This window comes from Populus trichocarpa, chromosome 9 (genome assembly GCF_000002775.5).
Source record: "Populus trichocarpa isolate Nisqually-1 chromosome 9, P.trichocarpa_v4.1, whole genome shotgun sequence".
Classification (NCBI taxonomy): domain Eukaryota; kingdom Viridiplantae; phylum Streptophyta; class Magnoliopsida; order Malpighiales; family Salicaceae; genus Populus; species Populus trichocarpa.
In genome coordinates, this window is record NC_037293.2 from 9,275,405 (window position 1) to 9,301,205 (window position 25,801).

The following is a 25,801-nucleotide window of genomic DNA, read 5'->3' on the forward strand; positions in this document are numbered from 1 at the left end:
TGGCCCATGCAGGTTTCGAACCTGCGACCTTCGCGTTATTAGCACGACGCTCTAACCAACTGAGCTAATAGGCCACCTTGTATTAGGTGGAAGGTTTTTTCTCTTTTTACTATTTATATTTCTTATTGTCTTCTCTCTCTCTCTCTAGAAATGGACTCCAAATGGAGAGCATAAAATTATTGTATCCATATTTTTTTTCTCTCTATTTATTCAGTAATATGTCCTTGTAAAGTAAAACATAACAGCATGAAATAGAGCGAGTGAGATTATCATAACAAAATTGACAGAGAGAGGGAGAGAAGGCATCCCTCAAATTCTTTATTCAGACAGTTTACTTAGGAATAAAGGGAACTCAAACAGCACTCCTACCTAAAATGGCATTCAAGAAGAACACTGCTATCATGCCACAGTATTTTTCACATGACAATGCCATGCTACACTATACACCTCAAATTATTAATAAACATGGTGATGCCTGAAAAGAGTAAATCAGACTAAAGATTCTACAAAAACCAATTTCTTGCTTCTTCAAAACTACAAAATATAAGAGCAAAAAAGTAGTGACCGATTGGTCAAAAGGGGGAAAAATGCACATTATTCCATCATTGAGCTGGTCAGAGCTGAAGTAATCAATGGCTTGCCTCGACCCACATTGAAACCTTTGGTCCCATCAGGCATTCTTGGACTCTTAGAAGCATGTTTAGCAGATGCTTCACGTTGAGGGGTGCTGGCACATTTTACAGGAGCAAGCAGACCTCTGCTACAATTGATTTGACCACGGCCTTTGCCCTTGCCATGGCCTTTTGCCGCCCATGCCTTCTTTGATGCTCCTGAACTATCTTCAGCCTTAGGAAAAAAGTTTATAAGGCGTTAATATTTAACATTGTTATTGTTATTAAATTAGACAACTGGTATGGCTAGGAAAATGGTAGATCAATTCTATGATCCTGGCAGACTGAGGATTTAAGATATGTATGCTCACACATAGATGCCAAGATAAGACTGATTAGACAAGAGAAGTTACTCACATGACTCTCTGTGACGGATTCTGAATTGTTTGGTTTGAAGGTATCGACAGTTGATTCATAATGAGGTGAATCTTCCTCGTCCCAAATATCAAATTCGGACCTTCTGCCCCTGGGGAGAACAGATTTTGGCTGCAATTTTTTTTGGACAAATAGTAAGCTACAGTCTTTTGTTGAGCAGAAGATGGTGCAAGTAATAGCTTAGTTTATGCATACCGAGCATCGAAGCAGCAACCTTACTCTAAGGCCTTTCCTCCAGTTCCTTTCATCATTCAACTTTTCAGCCTGTTGAACTTAGTAGAAGCTTTCAATTTCATTGCATAAATAAGAGAGATTTAAAACCAAATTTACATAATATGCATTAACATACCGCTTTCTCAGCTATTTTTCGGGTTTCAAGTTCCACAAGTGCGTGCAGCTAGAGAATATAAAAGGAAAAGGAATCATGAAAATTTTCCTTTTAACACTATCCTGGTTCGCAAAGAAAATGTGTCAATTCATGTTTAATACCTTATTGGTTACAAAGAAGTCATTTTTAGCCCCGGAAGAATTGGATTCATGAGGATGGCATATTCTGATGGTTTTCACACTGTTTACAATGGCAGTTGTTAACACACAGTCATAAACTTGATGTTTTCTAGAGTAATAGAAACAGAAATGTTAGCGTCCAACTCATAGACTTGACCTTCCAACCACGCTGAAAATCTTCTGGACATTTTGATGAGAATGATCTTCTGGCAAATTCTCCACAACAACAATACGAGACTGCAGGAAGAAAAAACAACGTATTGCATCAAGCAAAACTGTGTAAAAAATACTTTCTGATCATGTGTCCAACAGAGAGAGTCTGTGCAGATTTACCTGCAATTCTTCTCTATCTTTATCAGTGAAAGGGATTTTACGTTTGATCTTCTTGCCATCTTCAGTCAGGGACTTTAGAGCATCAAGGTAACAACAAAGAGAGATGAACCCTCTAGATTTAACAATTCAACTTTTGATAATTACAAAAAAATGATGAGGCAATTTAAGCGAAAGGACTTACAAGTTTTGATGAAGACTTGAGTGCTTGAGCAAGCGAATCGTTATCGATAACAAGGGACCGCATTTTCTTAGTTGAAGCAATAACAGATATTGGCACTGCAATGCAACCGAAACATATGATTAGAAATTCGAGCTACCACTGCAGAAAAATACAGGTCCATAGAGAATACTTCAATGATCCTTACCATAGCCTTCAGGATCTTTATTAATGTGTTTCGACATCGATTCGTTAGCAAGAAGACTCATGTCACTGAATTGGTACTCCACCTATTTCAGACCCAAACAGTTCTCAGATTCTTAGAGCATTTCAAAACTGGGACTCGTTATGAATAGAACATATGATGTTCAACGTAATTGCATAATGACTCTAGTGCCAAAAACATGACACGTTGTTAATGAATGAATTTCAAAACAGCAGACCAGATGAAGGGAAGAAATCGGCATCGACATAACAGAAGAAATAAACAGCTTAACGAAGATTATTAGAAGCCAAGCAAGATTTTGGCATTCCAAGGTTTTACAAAGCTTTTAAAAATACTTTTTTTTGTGATGTCACTATTTCAAGAAAAAAAAAACTTAATGGCACCAAATCATGTGATTGTCTAATGAACATAATTAAACATGAACCCCCAATACAAGAATAACGAGAGATGAAATCGAGAACCAACAGAAAGTAGGACAGAAAATGAATTTCAACGGAAGAAAGGAACCTGTTTGATGATCTTTTTTCGAAGATCGTCAGTGAGAACATCGCTATTCTTGGTGGGGCCATTAGGCATTGCAGCAAGATTTGGGTCATTAGAGATCAAATAGGCAGCGTGGTCTTGGTTCCCAACAAAGAACCAGTCAGACCCTCCAGCAGCAGTGGCACCAAGATAATTAAAGTAAGGATAAAAATAACCTGATATAGGCATTTGGGTTGCAGCGGTATGTGATCTTGGCAAAAACTCAGGTGCCTGTGCGTTGAATTTAAAGGACACGGAACCACTATCATTTTTGGGTCTGGTTGTTTCTTTCATTTCTTTTTCTTTAGACATTTCTTCTTCAGGTTGTGCCTGTGCCATCACTATTTATTTTCTTTTCCTCTCTAGCAAACAATTTTTTTCCCTGATTTTGTATGGTAGTTTGTGTTCTCTCTCACTTGCTCCTGAAGTTGAGCAACTGTAATGTCGTGATATTGAATCCACATTTAGCGCCCAAGCAGAGGTATCTGTGCTCCATGCGTGCGTGTTGCTAATTTTCTTATTACACTTAGCCGTTGCTTCAGGGTTTGACCAGAATTTTTTGAGGCTCGTAAGTTTGCTCATCTGAGAAATTACCACATGGATCATTCTTACCACTACTCTCCCTCTCTCTCCTAACATTTTCCTAAAACACTGCTTCTGTGTGATACATTTTTGTTGTCGTTGCACAATTCGGCCCATGATTGTCCACAAGGGTAAAGGTCCAGGCCCAAAACGATGCGCTATCCAGCGTTTTCGGTTATCTAGAATTGGCGTTGGGGCTTAAGGCCCGGCCTAGAATATTTGGATAAGCGTCCCGTTTACCTTCCATTGTGTTGGATCAAGTGGTGAGCTTCCAGTGTTATCATCCCAGTTAGAAATTCAAATATAACAATAAAAAATAAATAAAAATATCTGTGAATGTAATTTAGATTTGAATCATCTATTTAAGATTTAATGGAATATAATTATTTATAATTAGGTGTTTAGTTTCAACTTATTTTTTATTAAAATTTTGTTTTTTTCTTTAAATTAATTTTTCTTAATATTTCTGAATCGTTATCAAAAATAAATTTTAAAAATTAAAAAATATTATTTTAATACATTTTCAAATAAAAAATAACTTTAAAAAACAATCTCTATTACTCTCAAAAACATCATTATAATTATAAACTGGTCTCCAGACAGCTTCTTGCTTGGTCAATTGTTAAAAACCCTAGACATAAATTCCTTTATTAAAACAGTAAGTAGCTGGTTAACCTTTCCGCTGGATACTTTTTATCGGGGGGGCTTGCCCTTTTTGATAGCTTTCTCCATTTTTGAAGTTTCCTAATTATACCACACCTATCAAGAATCATCATCATCTCTGCCTGGTCTTTGAAGGAAATCTTCGACAGGGAATGGTTATTATTTTACAGGAACAATTATATATATAAAAATATTGATTAATCTTTTAGCTATCATGTGGGCAGCTAATGTTCATAGCCACCGCATACATTCTTCCATTCTATATCGTCTAATTTATAAAAGAAGAAACGGGATAGTCCTTTGATTTGAAGAATCTGATTTATAAAAACAAAACAAATTAAGTTTGTTAACCTTATTAGGGTGAGAATTTAATGAGTGGTTCCATCATTTTCCCTCGCTTCTTTCACCAAACAATTTATACTTATTGAAGGTAGACCTATCTCTGTGGGCTCCTTCATTATATCTTGTCTATGAGATTCTCTCTATTATTTTGTTTCTGAGAGTGACTCTTTTGTCATGGACCCAGATCAGCCTTGCAATTGATTGTGCTTTCCCCCCTCTCTCTCAAGAAAAAAAAAAGTGGGAAACTGGGTTAGGTGAAAGGATAAAATCTAGGGTTTTTAACAATTGACCGAGCAAGAAGCTGTTTGGAGACCACATGATTCAGTCAAGCTGCTACAAAATCATACGTACTGATAAGATTGATTATAGCTTCTAGAGCTTAAACTTGCTTGTCTAATGATAAATATTTCCCAGAATAGATTTTTTTTTTTTTTTTTGAGTTAATGAATAAAGAAAGAACAGCCTAAATACGCTTGATTTGTTTTCCCTGTATTTACCAGAGGTGTGATCCGCAATTAGGCCTAGAGTCATTATCAATGGTGGCCAAATCTCTTGCTTCCCAAACAGACCTTGTACAGTGTGCATAGCGAAAATGAGTGCGTTGGTGAACTAAAACTGGAAGAATAATGTCAACTGCTTGCTTGTCAATCTTATCTTTTTCCTTGAACAAGAATCCTGATTCCAAAATAATTGAGTGTCCTGGACATAATCACAAGAAAGTAAAGGAATAGAAACCTATAATATTCTCACTAAGATAAGTATTGATCTTGTCTTGTCATCATGTACAGCCAAAACAGCATCAACAAAAGCAATTTTAGCATACATTGAAACAATAATTTCTTTGAGGCATGTTGAGGTTCATCTCGGTCAATATAATAATGGCTATGGAGAACAGAAAAATTCCCAACATATCATCCTAACAAATACAAGTAACACACCAGGCATCTCAAAAAAGCAAAGGGTAGCTTAGTGAGTGACCAGATATTAATATGGCCGGGCCGGCAGAGAACGTAAGGTGAAGAAGCTGACACCCTTTCCTTGTGTATAACAAAATAAATCTCATTTTTGGTTCTGCCCTTCTTGCAGGGCATCCTGGTTCTGCTATTTTTATCTGGAAGAAGGGTAGCTAGAACGGAAAAGGAGGGGGGGGATGCCTCCAGTGATATCATCCCTCTTCCAAACAGGGAAAAACAGTTCCGAGTTAATGTGCCTGAGGTTGATAAGACCTTCGAAAATTCTCTGTCAAGCTTTTTATAAGAACCCAGAGGAACTATCAACATTGAAATGAAATATTCCTGACTTCCTGCTCAAGTACCTCAGGGGACAGGCAAAAATTACAGAAGACTTGGAATCCAACGATTATTCTGGGTGAACATTTTTGGCTGCATTACTTCAAGATTTATTTTACTCCACCTGGTCTTTCAGGCAACCAGATTGAGGATCTATTATGGTTTTCCACATGAGAGTTCTACCTTCAAGATTTTCAAACAATAGAGAGAGTACTTAACATAGGCATCGATAGGTCAACGAGAAGCAGGTCCATTTCCATTGAATGAAGTTCAAAGTGGACAGTAGCATGTGCTAATTCCACCTAAGCTTCAAACCTAGCTAGCAAAAAGAAACTGTGGAACGATAATCTCTACCAATATTTATTCCAAAACCTTATATTTGCTGGAAAAGCTTAATCAAACACAAGTTCTAAACAATGATATTACGAAACATCGATGATATGAAAAAGGTCTTGTCTATTCCATGAACACAAAGGGTGTCTTAGAAGTTTATACGCATTCCGACTGGATACAGAAACTCAATTTAAGGACAGAAAGAAAGCTACTCCTGCAAAAATTAACAGCCTCACTCATTCTCAAGAACCCTTCATTTAAATTTGTAATCTTTCTAGTATTATTTCTATAATTATATAATCCTCCCATGTATACTTTATCTGCAAAATTCATGGTGGACAAACTCTATACATCATCTTTTCCTGATCTGTGAGAATGACTTTTCCAGCTGTAGCCCTCAGATTTTGCATCTTCATCATCCTCCATGCTATCACCTCCTGTAGTGGAGGTCCCTCCGGTGTTTACAGCTAGCTGAAGAGGACCTTGGGGGGAGCCAGACTGGGAACTGGTAGCCTTTGAGGAGTCACCATACTGATCTTGGGTCATCCACAAACCCCCCAAAACAACAACAGATTGGTTTGCAGGGGCAGCAGCTGTAGCTGGTGTCACTCTTCTTGTATGAAGTCGGTATTTCTGCAATGCCAAGAAAGTTCCATGAGAACTGAGAAAACTTCATATGACTCTTCCAATGAGATGAAGGAAAAGAAAATCGATTCAATGCATAAAGCATTTTCTTTTCTTTTACCCGTGCTTCTATAAATCATACACCATGGGAAGGAGACAGAATTGAAAACTCACTTGCAAATGACTCTTCACTTCATCATTAGTCAAGCCATCAACTTGCATAAGTTCTCTAATCTGCTTAGGAGTAGCGGCTGCAGAATGTCCAACAAATTCAAATTAAATGCTTAAGAAAAATGGATCAATGAGCAAAAACGCGATGCAATAAATGAAATTTTCTAATTTCAACTTCCAATAGATAAATCAAGTTCACACATTTTGTGATCTCTCGTCCCCATCCCCCATGTTTCTAGACAAAATTATGATTGCACCTAAAATTCTTATCCATGATTTTCATCTTTCAAGCCAAGCATATACTATCACTTCACATTCCATCTATCATTCTTCATCCAACAATATACATAATCCCACACTAACAAGATTCTCAAACCAAAAGACCTATATTCAAATCTACCATCATATACTAACCTTGAGAACCTCCAAGTTGCTGTAAAGCATTGACAAACCGGCGGTGCAGCTCTGGTGACCAGCATCTCCTCTGCTTCCTAGCAGTCTGCTGCTGGGATTGAGGTCCATTTCGTAAATTTGAATCTGAATTAGGGCCAGAAATAGTGGAGACTGATCTACTACAGCTGCTTCTTGAACCTGTCGAGTTGGATTCCTCTTTTAAGCTCTTAATCCCAGGAGTTGAAAGAGAAAGAGAAGGAACTGGCAATTTCTCCTCCTTGCTTGATAAACCAGAGCAGGCTTTAAATGGCATAAACGTTCGTGCTGCAGTCCTGCCTATACCAGCCTGGAATGCATCCTCGTTTCCATACTGATTTCCTTTCTTATTTGTCTAAAGAAAAAAAAGAAGAAAGAAACATATAAACAAATCAATTCCAACTTTTTTCTCTTCTTTTAAGACTCCAGTTAGAAACGAATCACATGAACTTCAATCGTGGTTATTATTGTTATACCTTAGATTCTAATTTGAGATTTTGTTTTGGATCAAACAAGTAATCAGTAGAGGGATGATGATCATCAGCATTCCATAATTGAACAGAACTCATCCAGTTTTTCTTGTCTTTAGAGTCTTTCTCCTCAATTAAACCATCATTTTCATGATGATCATCAATATTTTTCTTCAATGGAATGAATTCTTCTAATACTGGTTGTTGATTTTTTGACGCTCCACGTTGCATTAGCTCCTCCCTCAAAACTTGAATTGCTGCAACAAGAAAAAATAACAGTAAGAAAAATGAGCATCCCATAAATAAATAAATAACCATCGGTCAAAAATCATGAAAAACCAAAGACATTTTGAGATTTTTTCCATAGATAAAACTCTTGAAACTGAAAATCCAAAGCACCCCATTAATCAAAACCCACAAAAAAAAATAAAACCCATCAAATCCATTAAAACATGTTTCGAAAAGCTAACAGAACAAATCAGAAACGTTTAAAAAAATTGCACAAACCAACCATCATTCAAAAGGAGCATGCAAAGAGGTAACTCTCGTTTAAAAGCATCGATCTTTCTCTTTTCCTCTTCTAAATCTTTAATAAAACCATCCACTTTCAAAACCTTCACAGCAGAATCACCGATCACCGAAACCTCCTTGAGAAAATCGGCTATCGTTTTAGGCAAAAAAGGCAATGCTTTTGCTGTTGAAGGCCTGGCAAAATCCAAGCTCAATTCAGATGAAAGCGAACCCATTTTTTCTCTAAAAAAAAGATTAAAACTTGATGATGATGTTTTGATAAATCTCTGAAACTAATAAGAGAAGGAGGAGAGATGGAGAGATCTGCACATATATAGAGAGAGAGAGAGAGGGGAGAAGAAGAAGTGTTGTTGTCTTGGATTCTGAAGGGTTATTTTGTCAAATACAGAGAGAAGACTAGAAGAAATGAAAAGAAAACCCCAAAGATTCTGTTTGTGCGTTTTTTGTGTTTAGCATTTTAAATTCACTCTCGTTTCTCCGCATATTTTATCTATTTATCTTATTTTATTTATTTCTAAAACTATTTTACCTCACCGAAACTCCCCTTTATTTGGTCCCCCAATTTTTCCATTTAATCCACTTTAGTTCTATCACTTTATCTGATGTTTCGGTGGAAGAACCCAGTGGTTGAGAAGATCAAGGGATTGAGGGGTATAGATACCAAGATTGATAGTAAAGGGACCAGATAAATAATACAAAGTAGAAACCCCCTAAAGCCCTTTCTTTTTCTCAAGACTTTTAATAAATTTAGATCTCTTAATTGCCTTTCATTTCATTCACTAATCAAACAGTTGATCATGTTTAAGTAAGCATGTTTTGTGAGAGATTCTCTGTTAATTTGCCTTTTCTTTTGGCTTAAGTTGTCAAGATCTGGACAGGGAAAGGGGGAGGGAATGGTTAATTATAATACATCGAATATACTATTTTTTTTTAAAGAAAAGAAAGGAAATTACAGTAAGTTTATTATTTTGTAACAAACTGATTTATTCTTCCTAAAATAGTCATGTCAAAGAGGCTGGTTCCTCTCCTCCAGAGCAAAATCACGTGCTCCGGTATGAGTTCTTATCTTGTTTTCCCGTTTCCTTTCTTAGAAAAATAACAGCAATATCTCTCTTCATTTCAAAATTATATATTGCTTCTCTAAAATTTATTTATTTTTCACTTAAAAATTAAATTTTTTATCATCTTAATCTACTGATATTAAATATAAATTAAATATAAATATATATTATTTTAATATATTTTTAAATAAAAAAACATCTTAAAATACAATAATTACCGACTAAACATAAATTAGTGAGCGTTTGGAAACGCGGTTATATCCGTCTTTTCAAAAAAATTAATTTTTTTTGAAAGCGAACCTATTTTTTTAAAAAGATTGTTTTGATGCGTTGACCTCAAAAATAAAATTTTAAAAAATAAAAAAAACATTTTTTTAATATATTTTACACTTTAAAATACAACTGCAACACACCCAATTTTACATTTCTTTTTTTTCCCCGCGATTCCAAACGTATGGGCAGTTGGAACTACTGAATTGACAATTTAGTGCACGATAAAAATCTATTTTATAGAGCATGTAGCCCTCCGGTATAAGATTTAATAACGGATTGTCTTGCTTGCATGAAAAGTTAAATAAAATAAAAAAGCAGTCCAAACAAATTTAGAACCACTGCATCAGGATTGTGGACTCAACTTAGATGTAGTGAAGGTCTTTTCAAATAATAAAGTATGGAATAATATGACTATTTTCTACCATATATGACTATTTTCAAATAATTATTAATGGTATTGATACCATATAATGAGTTTTTCTTCTCATTTGTGAGGCATTATTTGATTAATGATACTCATGAGAAAATAAATTATAAACATAAATAAAACTCGCGATATTTCTATGTAACTAATATGATTTATGTATTTACACGTCGATGTTACGGTTTAACCCCGTCAAGCCTCGAGGGGTAAAAATGAATAATATGTATGAGATTTTATCTTTTATTCTTAAGAAAGTCACAGCCGCCCCAGGCAGGGTGACCTCACACGGTGGCGTTTCAACTCAAAACTCAGATTAAATCGACGAGCAGTACAGACTGGGAATCTCCTTTGTATCGTACAGCGAGTACATTTTAGCTTTCCCTTTTACTTTATTCCACAACAAGAAAATGTTTTTCTATTCTATTGGCTTTCTAGATTTCTCAAGGGTTGTGTTTGCGTGGCTTGAAGGTGACGGTGGAAAAAGCACTGCCATTTCCCACCCACTCGTCGAGAAGTCGTTTTTCCTGGCAATATTTTATTTCAGCCCTTCAATCTTTCAAAGACGACACAGCAGTCACTCACTATCTTTTTCTTTTTTGGGACAGATTTGATTTAATTAATAATTACATGGTTATAAATTCTCATAAATTTTCTGTTTCCTCCGAGTTTACTTGGTTGGTCAAATCAATTGCTAGCCACCAGCCCAGCACACCATCACTGCATGCAATACTTTTTTTTAATCTCACGAAACAACTATAATGGATCTAAATATAGCTTTATGTATAAAGTGAATAATATACCATGCGCAAATTAATTCAGCTAATCAACATCAAGACACTGTTCAAGAAGAACTAATCTTCAAGGCAAGCCTAGGGTAGCCTTTGAGCTCCTCGGAAGCAAGAACTTTTTATAAAAAAAATTAAAAAGGGTGCAAAACCAATGCTCGAAGGCATCGCCCAAAAGCATTGGATCACCGATGGCGAGTTTGCTATTAACTTTACTACAGCTATAAAACGCGCTAAAACTAGGTCATTTTTCTCTTGTATAAAAAAAAAAGAAGAAAGCGAAAATGCTTCACTTTCCCCCCCAAAAGTCAGTCTAAACTTTGTTGAATTGGCCCAGTAAAATATCTTGAATCTGCTAAATTGACCTGCCAGGCTCCGCGGTCAAGCAAGGGAGCAGTACTGTTATATATAAATTAATACATGAACCCTTTTTTCCATGTTTCTTTGTGGTGGAGGTCAAGAATCATTCATTTCCTTGAAGGGAACACTAACAGGCCACTGAGATAGAATATCGAAGCAAATTCTATATCTTAATCACCTTCTTTTGTGCTTTTACTCCCTTGCACAGGTACATGTTAGTGGGGGTTGTTTACTTGCTATTGGAATTTGCAAGATTCTTCTACGTTTTTAAGGAGAAATCACTGCCTTTTCATTCCATAGCTTTACTGGTGGATTAGGAGAGGAGAAAACAAAAAAAAAAGGTTCCTTTGTTGATTCCAAAACCCAATTTCATAGCCATCTCTGCTCAACGGTCCAAGCACGGCCGTCTATGGAATCTGGGTTTTTTTTTTTCCTTTCCTAGATAACGAATCTGGGTTTCGCATTAGAAGGTTGGTGTTGCATTTATTTATACCTATTTACTTATACCTCAATCTTTTATGACATGTTCTAGAGAAATACATTTTACAAATTAATATTTATCATTGGTCATTGGGCAACTTGGGGTTTGAATTAAAAAAGAAGAGTTGGGTAGATTAGATAGATTCCCTTCCAAGAAAGGGACACGACATTACACGTAAAAGACCGTATCGAACACACCTCAAGACCAGTATTGTAGTCTTGTCAAGTTCTTAACATGGGGTTAAGCTTAGAGATAAGGAATCTTGAGGATGATGGGTGTGGGTCCAGTTCTTGATTTTGCCAGATTTTTCAGTTGGAAACATATGTAAATATGTTTGGAGAAAAGGAAAAAAGGACAAGCTTCTTACAGCCACTAGATTCCCACATTTTTCTTCCATAGAATTAAGAATCTCTCTATCCATCAAGATCAAACCTGTCAATCACTTTAATTAATTCTTTAATTACTGTGGGAACCACTATCCGTTTTGTAGAATTGCTTCTTCTTATCTTGCAAGACTTTTTTTTTTTTTTAATTCTATCTTCAACGTTCAGTATTGAACTGTTTCACCGATTAAAAGTCGAATGCTTGTAATAAAACACTCTTTGTTTTTATTTAAATTATCGTTATACCCTTTTGTTAATTATAAATCAATAACAGTGAGTAAATCCCACGTACGAATCTTGAGCTTACGTGATTTAGATGTGTTCTTCACTCCCTCGTATTCAAGCTAATTAAGATGCAAACAAGATTTAATGTCAGATTATTTTTCCTATTATTCGTGTTCAATTTAATTTCAAGTAGGACCCAACAGAGCCAGTGATTTGAATAATTTAATAATTTATGGGATAGATTCCTTTTTTTTAAAGAAAAATCTGCCTTTATTTTTTTATTTATTTTGGAACTTTCACTTAAAAAAGAATGTAGCCTTCATATAACTTTAAAAATCTCTAATTTTGATCCCTCGTAAAATTCAATTTAATTTTTTCCTTGCAGTGCAATCCTTCCATTAAGGCTTCCGGTAGATAAAGAAATCTCACTCCTAGATCTGTAAAATCATGATACACTTGTCTTTTAAAAGGCAGATCATACTCTCTTTTTTTATATAATATATAGTCGATTATATATATTATAAACAGTAATCTCGTAGATGGCAAGAAAACAAGGGTAGAACATACTTCTATAACGTCCAAGATTTATTTTGTCAATGGATGAAACCCTCTTTTGAAGTTTCATTCAAAAAAAAATTAAATAGTAAATTAAAAAAAATTAAAAACAATTCTAAAAGTTAAGGACTAATCGGGTTCGAACTGGTTATCGTGACTCGTGAGAGATATATATATTCAACCTGATTAGCAAGAAACATTTTTTTATGTAATTAATTAAAGACTTTGTTATTGCAAGTGTCAATTTTCATTTCTATATGCATGGAAACGGTGTCGTCTTTGATATATAAAACATAAAAATATCATTTTAGTTGCCGTTTTGTATGGTTATACGTACATGCTGAAACAATTAAAAGAAAACCATAACGAAACACGAGAAATACAATAAATTAGCTACATCTCTAAGTGACTTGTCTTTCAAAGGGAAAAATCTGCAAGTGATTTTTCAAACAATATATGTACGAATCTACTTATAAATGACTGATCCATAAAAATTCAACGGGCAGAAGGACTTTTGATGCATGGAGGCCAAGTGCAAGATATTGTGGCCATTAAAAAATTTAAATTGACTGATAATAATAAAAAAAAATCCATTAAATTTACCCATATTGCGTTGAATAGTATTGTTTAAAAATGTTTTTAAATTGAAAATTGATCGAAATAATTTTTTTAATATTAGATTATCAAAATTATATAAAAATACTTAAAAATAAAAAAAATAAATTTAAAAATTATTTTAAAAAACAAGATGGAAGAAGAAACAAACATTCATTTATTCATGTTGAAAACAGCAGCAATTAAGGCCATTATAGTCAAATTAATGAAACGTGCCTCTCGTCTATTGTGCGGTAGGGTTTAATATTCTTCTCCAATAGAGGTCAAAGGGAACAAGGTTCTCTTAATTCTGCCTCTAATGAAAGGTAATGATGGCATTGCATTGAAGAGCCAGGTCACAAGGGATCCAGAGTCTTTGAACCCCAAGAAAAGAAAAGAAGAAAAAAAAAGTTTGGTCATTTCAAGAAAAGATGGCTTAACAAAAGTGGAAGTGTGGAATTTACTATTGAGAAAGGGAGGAATGAGAAGGAGATGAGGTAGCTTGACCATGTGAGCTGCCTAGCAATTTTTAATATATTCGATGGCCAGGCCAGGCCAGGCCAAGGCATCATCTTATTCTAGAGGATCCCCTCAGGAATCCAAGAAATGGTATCTGTAACTTTCAAAAGTGTTCATACTTATCCACCACCATAATAAAGATCAGAAGGAAAAATAAAATTGAAACACCCACCCACCCACCTTCTCTGCCTCGAATTTAAAAAAGGAATATAAATGCAACCGAGGACTCCGCACCCCATTCTCATAGATTATATATATGCCCATGAAAGTCATAAAACAAAAATAAATACATCTTTAATTCGAGTTCTAGGTCAGATGAGACCAGAGATGTTGATGAGAGAAGCAGGTTTGGTGAGGAGTATTATGGGGCGCTTAATGTTTTCTGTCGAGGCAATTAAGTATGGTATTTGCATGCGACGAAAATGTTCAATCATTTTCACCAGAGCATCATAATGGTAAAATTTTCAGCTCAAAAAATGATTGGGGCAGCTTGTTATTGAATCCGGAGCAGATCATGAGGCTTAATCAAGATACTAAACGCAAACATTAATATTGATATTGATTTGTGGTTAATCAAATACTATTGAATATATTATAAGTTGATTGATCTTCGAGGGAAAAAACTAGTATTTGTTCAATAAATGACACGAGCAAAACACTGTAATTACCGAATTAATTTGCAGCGAGACAACTCTTAAAAAGAGGAATCATCATTTCGATGATGATGCAAGTCGACGCAAAAGTAAAAGAAGGACCAAAATTGACTGTAAAGGTTCCTTTAATTACCATGCACGAAATCCACACTCGGAGCACGATTAAATCTGTCCAGATCTGTATTTCTTATTCCCAGTTGTTACATTTTGGGTTTAACTTCCTGACCAGAAGGGCATCCGTAGTTTTCTAATTACCAGGTGAAAAAAATAGACAGCTAGCGTTGCAGATTATACTGTGTAAATTAATATCATGCATGCAATATTTGATGGCGTGATCTAGCTAGAGAAACAACCATGAATGTCATAGCAAGGAGCTTAATTAGTCGTGGGCTAGATTCAGTGAATGGGGCAATTCCCTTTCGTTTTCAAGAAAGTCACAAACCAAATTGCATTGAATCCAGAGAAACAGCGAATCAAGATACCTTATATAAGGGGCTTTCGAACAGGACACACACGATATCCTTATCGCCCTCAAAAAGCATCTTTCACGTGATGACAATTAATTGCTCGTGTTCATGGCATTTTTGTGACCCCTTCTTTCCTGAGTTATTAGGGTATCTTCTTTCTTGGTATTCTCTCGTTGCCCTTGTCAAGACGGAATCTTTTTAAATAATGGAGGTGTACAGTTTTAACATCTTTTTGTTATTTCTTTTGGGAGGCTCTTCTCGTCATTTAGGGTTTCGGTGTCCTTGTCTGCTCTCAGGAGTTGAGTAGCATTATTGTTTGTTCATGCTCGGTCCTTGAAAGAACTCCACTTCTTCCTGGCCCCATGCCCTAACACCATCATTTTTACCCATCCCTTTTTTGACATCTTACCCTAATATTTAAACTCTTTGAGAATGCCCCTTTGCAATTTTCCCAAGGTTTATCATTATTTGGATAACAAACAAAGCCTGGTTATTGGTTGGTTCCCCAGCCAGTTGAAACTGTTCTTACCATCCACCATACGAGATTAGCTTGGGCTCCAATTGAATGATGTCCATTGACGAGGATGATTTTACTTGGACAAGGTTTGTTGATCGATTCTTCTTTGGCATGTGCCTGGATTTGAAGTTTTTTAAATTAAGCAACGATGAAGAAAAAGAATGGGAGACCAACACGATTGAAAAGTTAATTAAGAAAATATAATTAATTAATGGATCGAAAAGTTAGTTAAGAAAACATATCAGTCAATGGTTTTTTTACATGTATTTAACTGGTTGCGCGAGCTATTGAGAAAAATGTTACTCATTGAATTAATTACTAACACAATATATGGATTATATTAACACATTAAGTACCGTGCTATTTGTTTAATTATACTAATCTGTCAAGATATTTATTTGGTCGTGTTACTCGATCTAAAGAGAAAATATTGATCTGACACATTTATTAGAAAAGAAAGAAAGATGAACAATGAGTTGAATGCCACAGTCCCCTCCCATACTCACTCCATGCGCATCTTGCACAGTGTAATGATCAAGTCCTATGCCTAGAGTTACAATCACGTCCATGAGAGGACCAGAGAGAAGAAAGAAAAAGGGCCACTTGCCGATTCCCAAACTAAATTATGACGTAAACATCGATAGAGATAAGAGAGGAGGCAGCATGGTCACAATCGTTTCAATTGCTTTACAACTGCATTCAATTAGAGTTTTGAAATGATATGAGAAACCACCCCCACAACACTCGAATTAATGGCGTTGTTTCTCTAAAGCATCACATCTCAAATTGTGTGATTAGTCAAGTATATATTCTTGAGTTGTTATTTCTTTTTTAAAAAAACTATCTTAATTATGATACATCCATAGGACACCAACTAGTGTATAAATTACTATAGACAGATTCAAAAAATAAAAATAAAACCACTAGACCGCGCCAGGCTAGATGCCAAACTGCGCTCAGGTTCTTAATTCAAATAGAAATAGTTGCGAAACCATTTATCTCTATTGTGATAACAGCCTCTTGGAGTACTCCTAGACTCCAATTGAGCCTAAAGTCAAATCAGGTGCAGGCTTGTCCTCCAAACAACGAAGAACTAGTTATGATATTGTTCAAAAGAGGAACTGGTGATGATGATGATCTAAACGAATTCCATGAAAACCCTACTTGCTAGTTGGCCGTAAATGGGAGAGAGAGAGAAAAGAGAGAGTAGAAGTTGACAAAATTGGTGGGTAGAGAGAGAAATAGTAGGGGAAAGAAGAAAAAAAGCAAAGCGGGTGGCAAGAACGGGGAACACTGTCGGGGCAAGCGCGTAGTGGGTAGATAGATATGTGTTATGAGGTGGAGAGAGGAGAAGGGAATCGGCTCGCCACATAAGAACGGCGGTGCTTTGAACGAATCGAATATTAGCGGGTCCATCCTGATAGATTCTCTCTATTGTTTTTATCTCCACTGTCTTTTTTTATTAATTATTTTTTAAAATAATATACTCTTAACACAACATGTTTGTAATAAACTTCTGTCCCTTTGCCCTTCTATTTTGAGCTTATTCGTCAAAACCCCCCCTCTCCCCTCTTCCATTTCTGCCTCTTTATCAAATTTACAATTTGGAACCTAGCTTTTCACAAGGAACGCAGAATCCTCTCTGTCATTCTCGGCCTTTTATTTCCCTGTGCACTAACGCCAACAGAATCCTCTCAATACACAAAAAATTATTACTAACTGTTATATTTTATGATTTTGATCACATCAAATTTGTTTCCATGTCTTTTCCAAAAGAGTGGATGCTATGGGAGGTGGTGAATCTCAGCTTCCACTAACATGTGTGACACGCGAGCCATGTAAGTTTGCTGCCATATCATCAGAAGAACCAAGGAAACAAGAAATATAATTAGTGTGAAAACATGTTGTCAAAGTATTGGTCCAAAGAGGAAAATGGCAATTGAGAAATCGGTCCATGCCCACCATTCCAGAAAACAATACAATTGTAGCAATATAGAAATCAAGATTCAAGACAGCATTTAGCCATTTACACCCCCCCCCCCCCCCCCCCCCCCAAGCAGAAGCACAAGAGAGACCACAGGATTCCACTTTCAAATGGATAATCAGTCAAGACAAGACCCTGGGGCTCACATGATTTCACGTGAACAACAGCATTTTCTCATTGGCAAAAGTTCTCACAATGATGCACAAGTGACTTGAAGACGTGACAAATGCTTTCTTTTCACACCATCCACTAGTGGGAACCTTTTTCGCAGGTTCTCCACGGAGCAAACATTCCTGATCCTGTATTCTTGAATTGAAAGACGCAGTGCAGACTTTGCATTTTAACTCTTTCAAGATACAGTGCTTCACAGAAGAAAAAAAGATTCGAGGTCACAGGTTGATATCTTTAGTGTAACCGGTCCTCAAGGTGGCGACCTTTAATCAATGAGTTTTGTTTATGCTTTATTCCTTGGCTATCAAACACGTTTTGGAGGAAGAAAATTCCAAGTCAGTCATGCAAAATGATACCTTTAAGCAATGATGGGTCCAACGTAAAAGAAACATGTCATTTAACGCTATCGCGGTTTTTTGTGTACATCAGACAGATGATAAGCCTCTAAATTCAAAAGACCCATAAGAAATAACTGCCACTCAGAGAATGTGACTATTTTAAGGCAAATATCAAAACATTTATGCAGAGATTAGGGGTGGGGTGTTGATTGACAAGGAGATCGTCAAGCTTGATTCAGCAGAAGACATTTTTAATCTAAAAACTTTTCAACATTCTTCCATGTAAAATTTCCTGCAGGAAACCTTCGAATATTTGCACCATGGCAGCAACACTTCATCTGATGAACTCAGCATTCTTTTTTGGCATTAAAAACAATTAATAGCATTCAAGTTCCATCACACAAGGTCACAATACGAGGATTGATATGTCATGCCAGACTATTACAACTCATGAGCTATCCAACATTCTGGCTAGCGCCTTATACCCACCAGTTTGATGGCACGGAGGACAAAGGAACATACCACATGTTTGATAAACAAATCATGTTGCAAGAGATCAAACATGATGTGAAAGTTTCCTCGACCTTATGGTCCTAGTAAGGCCACATTGCATGACAAACTTATTTTTCCATGTGGCCACAACTTATAATTCCACTTCTACTTTGTGCAATTCTAAGAAAAAACCGCGTATAAAAAGCAAATCAAGTAGAGGAGGTAAACTAACTGGCCCCCAGTTACCACCCACGTCCATGACAAAGTCAAGAGAATCTAAAGAGCAGGAAAAAAAAAAAGGTTGAAAGAAAACCTACTCGAACACGAGGAAACGGGGTGGAAATGCAAATTAGAAATCCTGTGATGAAAATTAGTAGAAAGAACTTGTATTTTGCAAAACTATTTCCATTTCTTCAACAAGGAGCACCAGGCTGCCAGAGCAAAATGTAAAAGAGTAAATTCATCTCAAGCAAAATTCCCACTTCTAATGGGCTCAAGTTAAGTACATATATGCCACTCACTGCTCTGTCTTGATAAAATGCAATGACAGGAGCTTTGAGGCTGTGAAGCCATTGAAGGAGTCAACCTCAGATATTTCTTTTAGCTTCTTGTCGCAAACAATTCTCCTCTTGTCAGCTGGATCCTTAAGAAACAATCATAAAACTCTCAGTAAGATAAAGGTGCAGGTGCCTGAATTTGACAGAAGTCTAAAACAAAAAAGAAAGAGTAAAGCTGATCATTTACCAAATGCATCAATATGATACAGCCAGAGATTATCATAAGGAAAAACCCGAAAAAAAGGTCCAGGGCTTAGCAGGGTCATGAAAATTAAGCATAACCATACTTCAAAAGGACGTGTTATGTTTGCTAGTAGCAGAAGGGAGGCAGGCCCAGTTATGACTGGAAGTGTCTTCGGCCAAGAAGTTTAAATTCATCAGTACCATCTCAGCGGACCAACTTCAGATAAAAAACATTGAAATTCAACCTCTTAAGATGTGATTTGCATTTATAAATTAGCTTCAGCTATCTTTTCCTCACTATTCATTAACACACCATATGATTGCGGATAAATAAAAAAATTGGCACCGAAAGATCATTGTTTTCTCTTTTTGAAAAGGAGGTGCATTGCACTTGTATGTATTCATGCCTTGCAATTCAGATCCTGAAGATCTCCAAGTTACCGGCACTCTGATTGTTGTAAGGGTGCATTTCACAATTCGTAGCAAAGTTGGTCTTTCCTTATCTTGGTGGTGACCAAATCAGGGCTAGATTTCTACAAGAAAATAGATAAACCATGTAACTGATGATACCCTCCACTCAAAAAGCTTTCTTGAAAACTTCAATAAAGATCGTAGGATGAAGAGAAGATTCTAAAACACATGCACACACATCCATGCACATACACACACTCGATTATATATACATTCAACATGTAAACAAGACATGGCACGCGCAAAATTTAAGCCTTGGGTCAAGCTCAAACTCAACACAAGCTTGGCTGGTATGAATGTCACCAAGCCAAAAGCCTGCTCATAATATTTATTATTAGTCAGCTCTCACTCTCTTATTATTAATTGTGACCTTCAGTCCTCCACTTTATTCTTTGTAGTGTATCTATATTTGCTTTATGCCTATAGTCACAAGCTTATTTCCTGAGCACGATATTGTGCAAGCTTTACCAACATGCTTGGCAGCAGATCAATTAACTGAAGTTGGCAAAACAGTGTCCATGAAAAACTGTTCATCTACCCAACTTGTTCACTGCATGAAGGTTCAGTTGCTAATGGAATTTATGTACATTCATGGCAGTTACATATGAACATCAAAATTCTTGAAAGGTCAGAACAAAATCTTGATCAGGAATTTGAAGGGGAGCAAGGAGATCAGAAATACCTTTCTTCTGCTGCTTTTCTTTCTTTTTAGGTTCATGAGGAACTGCGCAGTGAGAAATAACATATCGTCATTATTAGAGGTACAGGATTAATGCTCAATTTTCTTATGCGAGTAGATTGTGCAACTACTGGGAGAATAAAAGTACCTTTCTTCTGCCGCTTTTCTTTCTGTTTAGGTTCATCAGGACCTGGACAGTGAGAAATAACAAATCGTTACTATTAGAGTGCCAGGATTCATGCTCAATTTTCTTATGCGAGTAGGTTGTGCAACTACTGGGAGAATAAAAGTGTTGGTATAGCTACTAGTCTCACCTTCTTCTCTTCCTTGTTTAGTCCCCTTTTTCTTTGGTGAAGAGTTGCTTGGAGCTACGAGATCAGGACAAAACATTTTATTTAAACTAAAACATTCTAACATTCTCAGTTAATAGAGAACTCCAAATTTTTATGAAAGAAAAGAGAATACTTTGGTTGTGATTTAGTGTTAACATAACAAAAGAAATTTGCACTATATTTTTGACAACTGCAATTCGATAAAATCAACAATTTAATGAGAAAAGATAAATGAGAAAAGGCCCTATTCAGTGCATAAAACACCTAAATTCATTAAGCTATCTATGATACTCAACTCCCCTAACCTTAAGAGCAAACTAGTTGGGGTCATCTACATTTAAATTAGAGTCAGCCAGAGGTAAGAGAAAAGAAGTATTTGACATTTTGCCAGCAACTAATATGGACATACAGAAGTTCCTGGCTCATTTAAAGTTATTCCAAACATGCTTTAAAACTTCTTCCTCATAGCTGATCCATCAATTCTTTCTAATGATAACTTGAAAACCTTATCAATTATGTTTATTGCCATTAATTAAGGTTCACAAAATCTTCCAGATAAAGCAAAAAGAAGAAAAGCAGTTTGGAAAATGAGAAAATGTACATTGATTGAATCAAAACCATGCAAGGTGTGCAAAGGGGGATATCCCTAAAATGTTTTAATCATTCATCTAAAATATGTGAGCCACTAATCAGTTCAAAAGCTGAAAATTAAACATCATGAAGGTTTCCAATAACCCATTGATAAAAGAGATCCTCTTCGAGAATGGAACAAAAACTACAAAATTTTAATTATAAAATGCCAAATATTAAATTAAGGTCACTCTCCTCAAGAAATTCACCATCTGTAGTTTGTATGAACTTCACGAGGAGACCACCAATTTTAAAATGTGAGTTTAATAGAAGCTTTAAAAGTTATGAAACCTAGCTGGAGGATAAACTAGCTTACTCTCACTGAGATGTATAGTGTCAGTAGTTAGGATCAACTTCTAAGACAATAAAGGCCACACTGCCTGGAAGTTGAGAACTGCACTGAATGAGAGCACACGCACGGGTATGAGATATATGTTTGACACAACTATATTACACATTTTATCATGTTTTTTGCCTCGCTCCCCAGTAATATAGTTGCCTCTTCATCTTTAAGTAGTGGCAATCAGATATTCAAGCCCCAGATGCACGTAACAACAATTATCTCCATGTTCAAAAAAAAAAAAAAAAAACCAGCCTGCAGAATACACCAGCCAAGTTCCTTTTTTCCTTGGACAGAAAGTTAGTCACTTTAAAGAAGGAGAACCACAACCCCTATCCTTATGTTCATGAACTGAAAGGAGATTGTGCATACATCACATATAAAAAAAGTTCATTCTGTCATTTATTGCTTCGAACAAGCAATTTTGAGATGTTAAAAAAATTAAATAATGCATGATTTGCTGAGATCCCCTGTTCCAGATTTGACACGTCAATTAGAAGTATGTCTTTCAATATGGAGACTAAAAGCTAAAATTGATTTAAAACTTAAGTAAATGACCACCTTAGGTTTAAATCAGGAAAGCATTTAATTATGGTGAAGATGAAGGAGCTGAGGTTTCTGGACAATGGCATTGACAAAGGCTTCCTTAGTGTACTATAAATTGAAAAGAAAAGCTCATTAAGCACACACATACCATCTTCCTCACGGACAGCCCATATGTGTTTAGTCAACGCTTTATTCATTTGAAACATGTCAATAGAATCAACATCGAAAATAGAACGCAATGATTCATCACATATTATGTTTCGCTTATTCTTTGGATCTTGCAAGTTCTTCTCCCGGATATAGGCCCAAAGCTTCTTCACAACCTACCAAAACAAAATGGAAAGGGAAAAAAGCAAGTAGGAAATATAATTTACAAAATGACTCCTAAATGATCATTCTGCAAGTCAAGCAAGTATCCAGACATCCGTTAAAATACCCCAGTTCTGGCCAGTTCTGGAACTCCGACAAGCTCTTGAAGTTGAGGAGAAAGACTGCACAATTTAGTAAAACCACCTCCTCTTTTCTTAACATCCTCATCCACCTTAGCTGACCTACTGGATAAGATAAGATCATTCAGTCCATAGAACAACCACAAATATTCTATGTAATGGAATGAGAATGCTATGCTAATCCTAACGTTTCCTAATATCTGTCTAGGACTGCCAGTCACAGACAGCCCCATATCATCCATTCAGTAACCATACAAACATGCAGAAAGGTTATGAAAACTAATGCTTTTCAGCACCTCAACCAAAATTTCTTCAGGGCATGAATGGCAGGAATTTGGCTATGAAGAGCTAACCACCTCATCACTTTCAGAGGTGATATTTTAAGGATGAAGTTGCTTTTAGTCATAAAAAAAACTCAACTCCTAAAGTATCCATATCATAAGTTAAAGCGAGCATGAGTAATTTCCACTCTTTCAAACAGAGGAGCATTACGAACCTCAAAATAATGGCAAACAAGAATAGCAATTCACTCATGGAAAAAAAAAATTGAAAGAATAAAAAAGGATACAAGAAACCCACCGTCCTTTCTTGCTTCTTTCATTACTCTCTTTCTTTACCTCTTCCTCGTCATCCTCTTGTTCCCCTCCATTGTCTCCTTCAGACCCAGAATCGTTAATGTCTTTGCTTTTTTCTTTTTGCTTTACACTTTCTGATAGTTAAATGATATCATTGGTTAATATATCAGCCAACAATCATCTGATGACACATTAAGAAGAGATCTCTAAAGGTAAATAATTAAGAAGATTATAATGTACCGTAAGGAAATAAAGTGCAAGTTCAATAGGAAGCCTGTTTGTAGTAGTTGAAGTTGAAAGTGCAGAAAATATAAACATCCTAATGTAGTCCAAATACTGGGGAAAAAGATTAGTTTCCCTGGAATAATAAAGTGTAGCACCACAGCCAAAGAAAAGGGGAGGAGGATGGTAATATCAACCCAGGAAAGGGAAAGAAAAAAAAAATCATAGTCAAAATAGCTGAAGAAAAAAATTGTCAAACCAGTCAGATTATAAGAAAAACTCTCCCGTAACAGTGTTTTTTTTTTTTTTTCCTTTTTTCTGGGTATATAAAACTTACGCTGCTAAATTTAATTGCCAAAGCAAAATAATCCAGGTTTCCAAAACTAACAGAAAACAAGTATACATACAAATCCTAAGCAACCTTACATATTGAAAGCACGAAGATGCTACTAACAACCAATAACAACTAACCACCCATTGTCCCCCACAGAAAGAAACAAAAGAGAACAACTTATTCAGGAAAGTACCATTTTCTCCAGTTAATGGCCAGATATGCTTGGACAGGGCTTTATTCATTTGAAACATATCAATTGAATTTACATGAAAGACAGCGCGCAATGCCTCATCACATTTTATTTTTTTCCTATTCTTTGGATCCTGCAAATTGTTTTCACGGATATAGGCCCAAAGTTTTTTCACAACCTGGAATAACAAAAGTAAGGAGAACAAAAGTGAGATCCCGATCCAGGAACTACCACCTGACCAACCTCCAGAAATGAATCATCTTGTTGGTGATTGGCATACCTCAGTTCTGGCCAATTCAGGCACTCCAACAACTGCTTGAAGTTGCGGAGATAAGCTACTTAACTTAGCAAAACCGCCTCTTTTCCTCACCTTTTCTGTCTTGTCTGACCTAAAAGACAGATAACACAAGAGTACCAAGCATGATTAATAAGAAACCTGTATCTGGAATGATTGGCTATCTGACATATATTCAGTTCAAAATGCAATGAAATGAGCACCTATTTTCGATGTGTGTATATATATATAAAACAAACAGAAATCAATCAAGCCTATGAAATGAAACTCAAATATTAGGAATTCAAAATTAACCCCCCTAAAATACAAAAGAAAGCCAGTGCAAAAACTAGAAGAAAGAAATAATCAATGAAAATTATAAAGCACTGAAAGTAGAGATGATACACCCATTACTAGTCCGCCATTAAAAGGTCATTTCTTATAACTCATGAAAGACAAAATGGCATTACTAGACTGTATTACTTAAATCTACAAAAAGGCCACCTCTCTCATATTCACATCCCAATATTGAACCAACAGACACAAAAATTCATATAATTTCACTTCCAATCTAAACTCAAAGTAAATCATATACAACCCTCACATCTAATATCATCCCAATTTAATCCCAAATAATCTCTAAGTAGCTTCACATGATTCATTGCCCACTATTAAACTTGGTGCTTTCATTTTCTTATAAATTGAAACATAACAGAAACCATAGTACAAAAACTAACTTTAGCCTATACGACTCATAAGACACAAATGTGACATTTTTTGACCTAATTAGAACTACATAATGACACCACAAAAAACATATCCCAATTCTTTTTAAAAAAACAAAGTCGATCAATTTGTACATAAATGATAAACAACAAATCTCTATATCTAATTTCCAGTTCCAAGCAATAAAAAACCTAATTTCCTTCCAAAAAAGAAAAATTACAAGTAATTTCCACATACGAGCAGGGTTAATTTCATTCATTACACACTATATTGCTTGTTTAATAATAAATAAATAAATGAAGAAGACAACTTTCGGAAAAAAATTACCCCTTGCTTTCCTTTGTCTCACTATCTTCTTCTTCTTCTTCTTTAATACCGTCGTTTTCATTTTCATCGTCTTCAACGGTGTCGTTTTCGTTATCTTCATTTTCTGTCACATTCCATGACTGACCATCTCCTTTATTTAGGGTTTCAAGAAAAGTATCAATTTGCTCTCTAATAAACTTTTTTTTCTCCGATAAATCAACGCCGAAATCCTCCTCTAACTGCCGCCGTATACTGCTGGCAGTGGCCGTGTCTAAGTCCGAACTCCGGAGTATTTCACGGAGCCGGGCCACGAGGTCCGAATCCGACACCATTTCTCTCGATTCTTTCTTCTCTTCTCGGACTCGGCAACGATTTTCTTTCTTTATTTTATTTGATTAATTTTTTAGGTTGTTTCGGAAGTGGCGTCGGTTTCTCATGCAATGCAAGGTCAGGTGGCGTATCACGCAAAAAGGTAATAGG

The 25,801-nt window shown here is 35.9% G+C and overlaps 3 protein-coding genes and 1 non-coding gene across 13 annotated transcripts; all 4 read right to left on the reverse strand.

The window, feature by feature from the left end:
- On the reverse strand, window positions 1-74 carry TRNAI-AAU (transfer RNA isoleucine (anticodon AAU)). Its single transcript has one exon. It is a non-coding gene; the product is annotated as a tRNA-Ile (tRNA).
- A 206-nt stretch (window positions 75-280) lies between these two features.
- Window positions 281-3,267, reverse strand: LOC7490006 (la-related protein 6C). Its single transcript, XM_002313054.4, has 10 exons — window positions 2,777-3,267; window positions 2,252-2,333; window positions 2,068-2,162; window positions 1,887-1,958; window positions 1,711-1,790; window positions 1,536-1,614; window positions 1,396-1,443; window positions 1,242-1,310; window positions 1,029-1,157; window positions 281-846 (listed from the first exon to the last, which is right to left on the reverse strand). The coding sequence occupies exons 1-10, from the start codon at window positions 3,128-3,130 to the stop codon at window positions 595-597; spliced, it is 1,260 nt and encodes a 419-aa protein (XP_002313090.4). The 5' UTR covers window positions 3,131-3,267; the 3' UTR covers window positions 281-594.
- Window positions 3,268-6,103: 2,836 nt separating this feature from the next.
- On the reverse strand, window positions 6,104-8,636 carry LOC7490005 (myb family transcription factor EFM). Its single transcript, XM_002313053.4, has 5 exons — window positions 8,206-8,636; window positions 7,701-7,951; window positions 7,210-7,579; window positions 6,799-6,875; window positions 6,104-6,633 (listed from the first exon to the last, which is right to left on the reverse strand). Exons 1-5 carry the CDS (start codon window positions 8,438-8,440, stop codon window positions 6,346-6,348), a joined length of 1,221 nt encoding a protein of 406 aa, XP_002313089.2. The 5' UTR covers window positions 8,441-8,636; the 3' UTR covers window positions 6,104-6,345.
- A 10,232-nt stretch (window positions 8,637-18,868) lies between these two features.
- On the reverse strand, window positions 18,869-25,801 carry LOC7490004 (protein TRI1). Of its 10 annotated transcripts, none has more exons than XR_008060076.1 (11): window positions 25,343-25,797; window positions 24,296-24,404; window positions 24,019-24,193; window positions 23,274-23,403; window positions 22,682-22,796; window positions 22,394-22,568; window positions 20,712-20,765; window positions 20,546-20,587; window positions 20,401-20,442; window positions 19,252-19,780; window positions 18,869-19,150 (listed from the first exon to the last, which is right to left on the reverse strand). XR_008060076.1 is itself a non-coding variant. In XM_024608201.2 (10 exons), the coding sequence occupies exons 1-10, from the start codon at window positions 25,651-25,653 to the stop codon at window positions 19,025-19,027; spliced, it is 1,272 nt and encodes a 423-aa protein (XP_024463969.2). In that variant the 5' UTR covers window positions 25,654-25,801; the 3' UTR covers window positions 18,869-19,024. The 10 variants fall into 10 exon arrangements, 5 of the variants coding, with proteins under 5 accessions (XP_024463969.2, XP_024463968.2, XP_024463970.2 ...); XR_002983641.2 differs by having other exon boundaries at window positions 18,869-19,143; window positions 22,682-22,799; window positions 25,343-25,793; XR_002983640.2 differs by having other exon boundaries at window positions 22,682-22,799; window positions 25,343-25,793.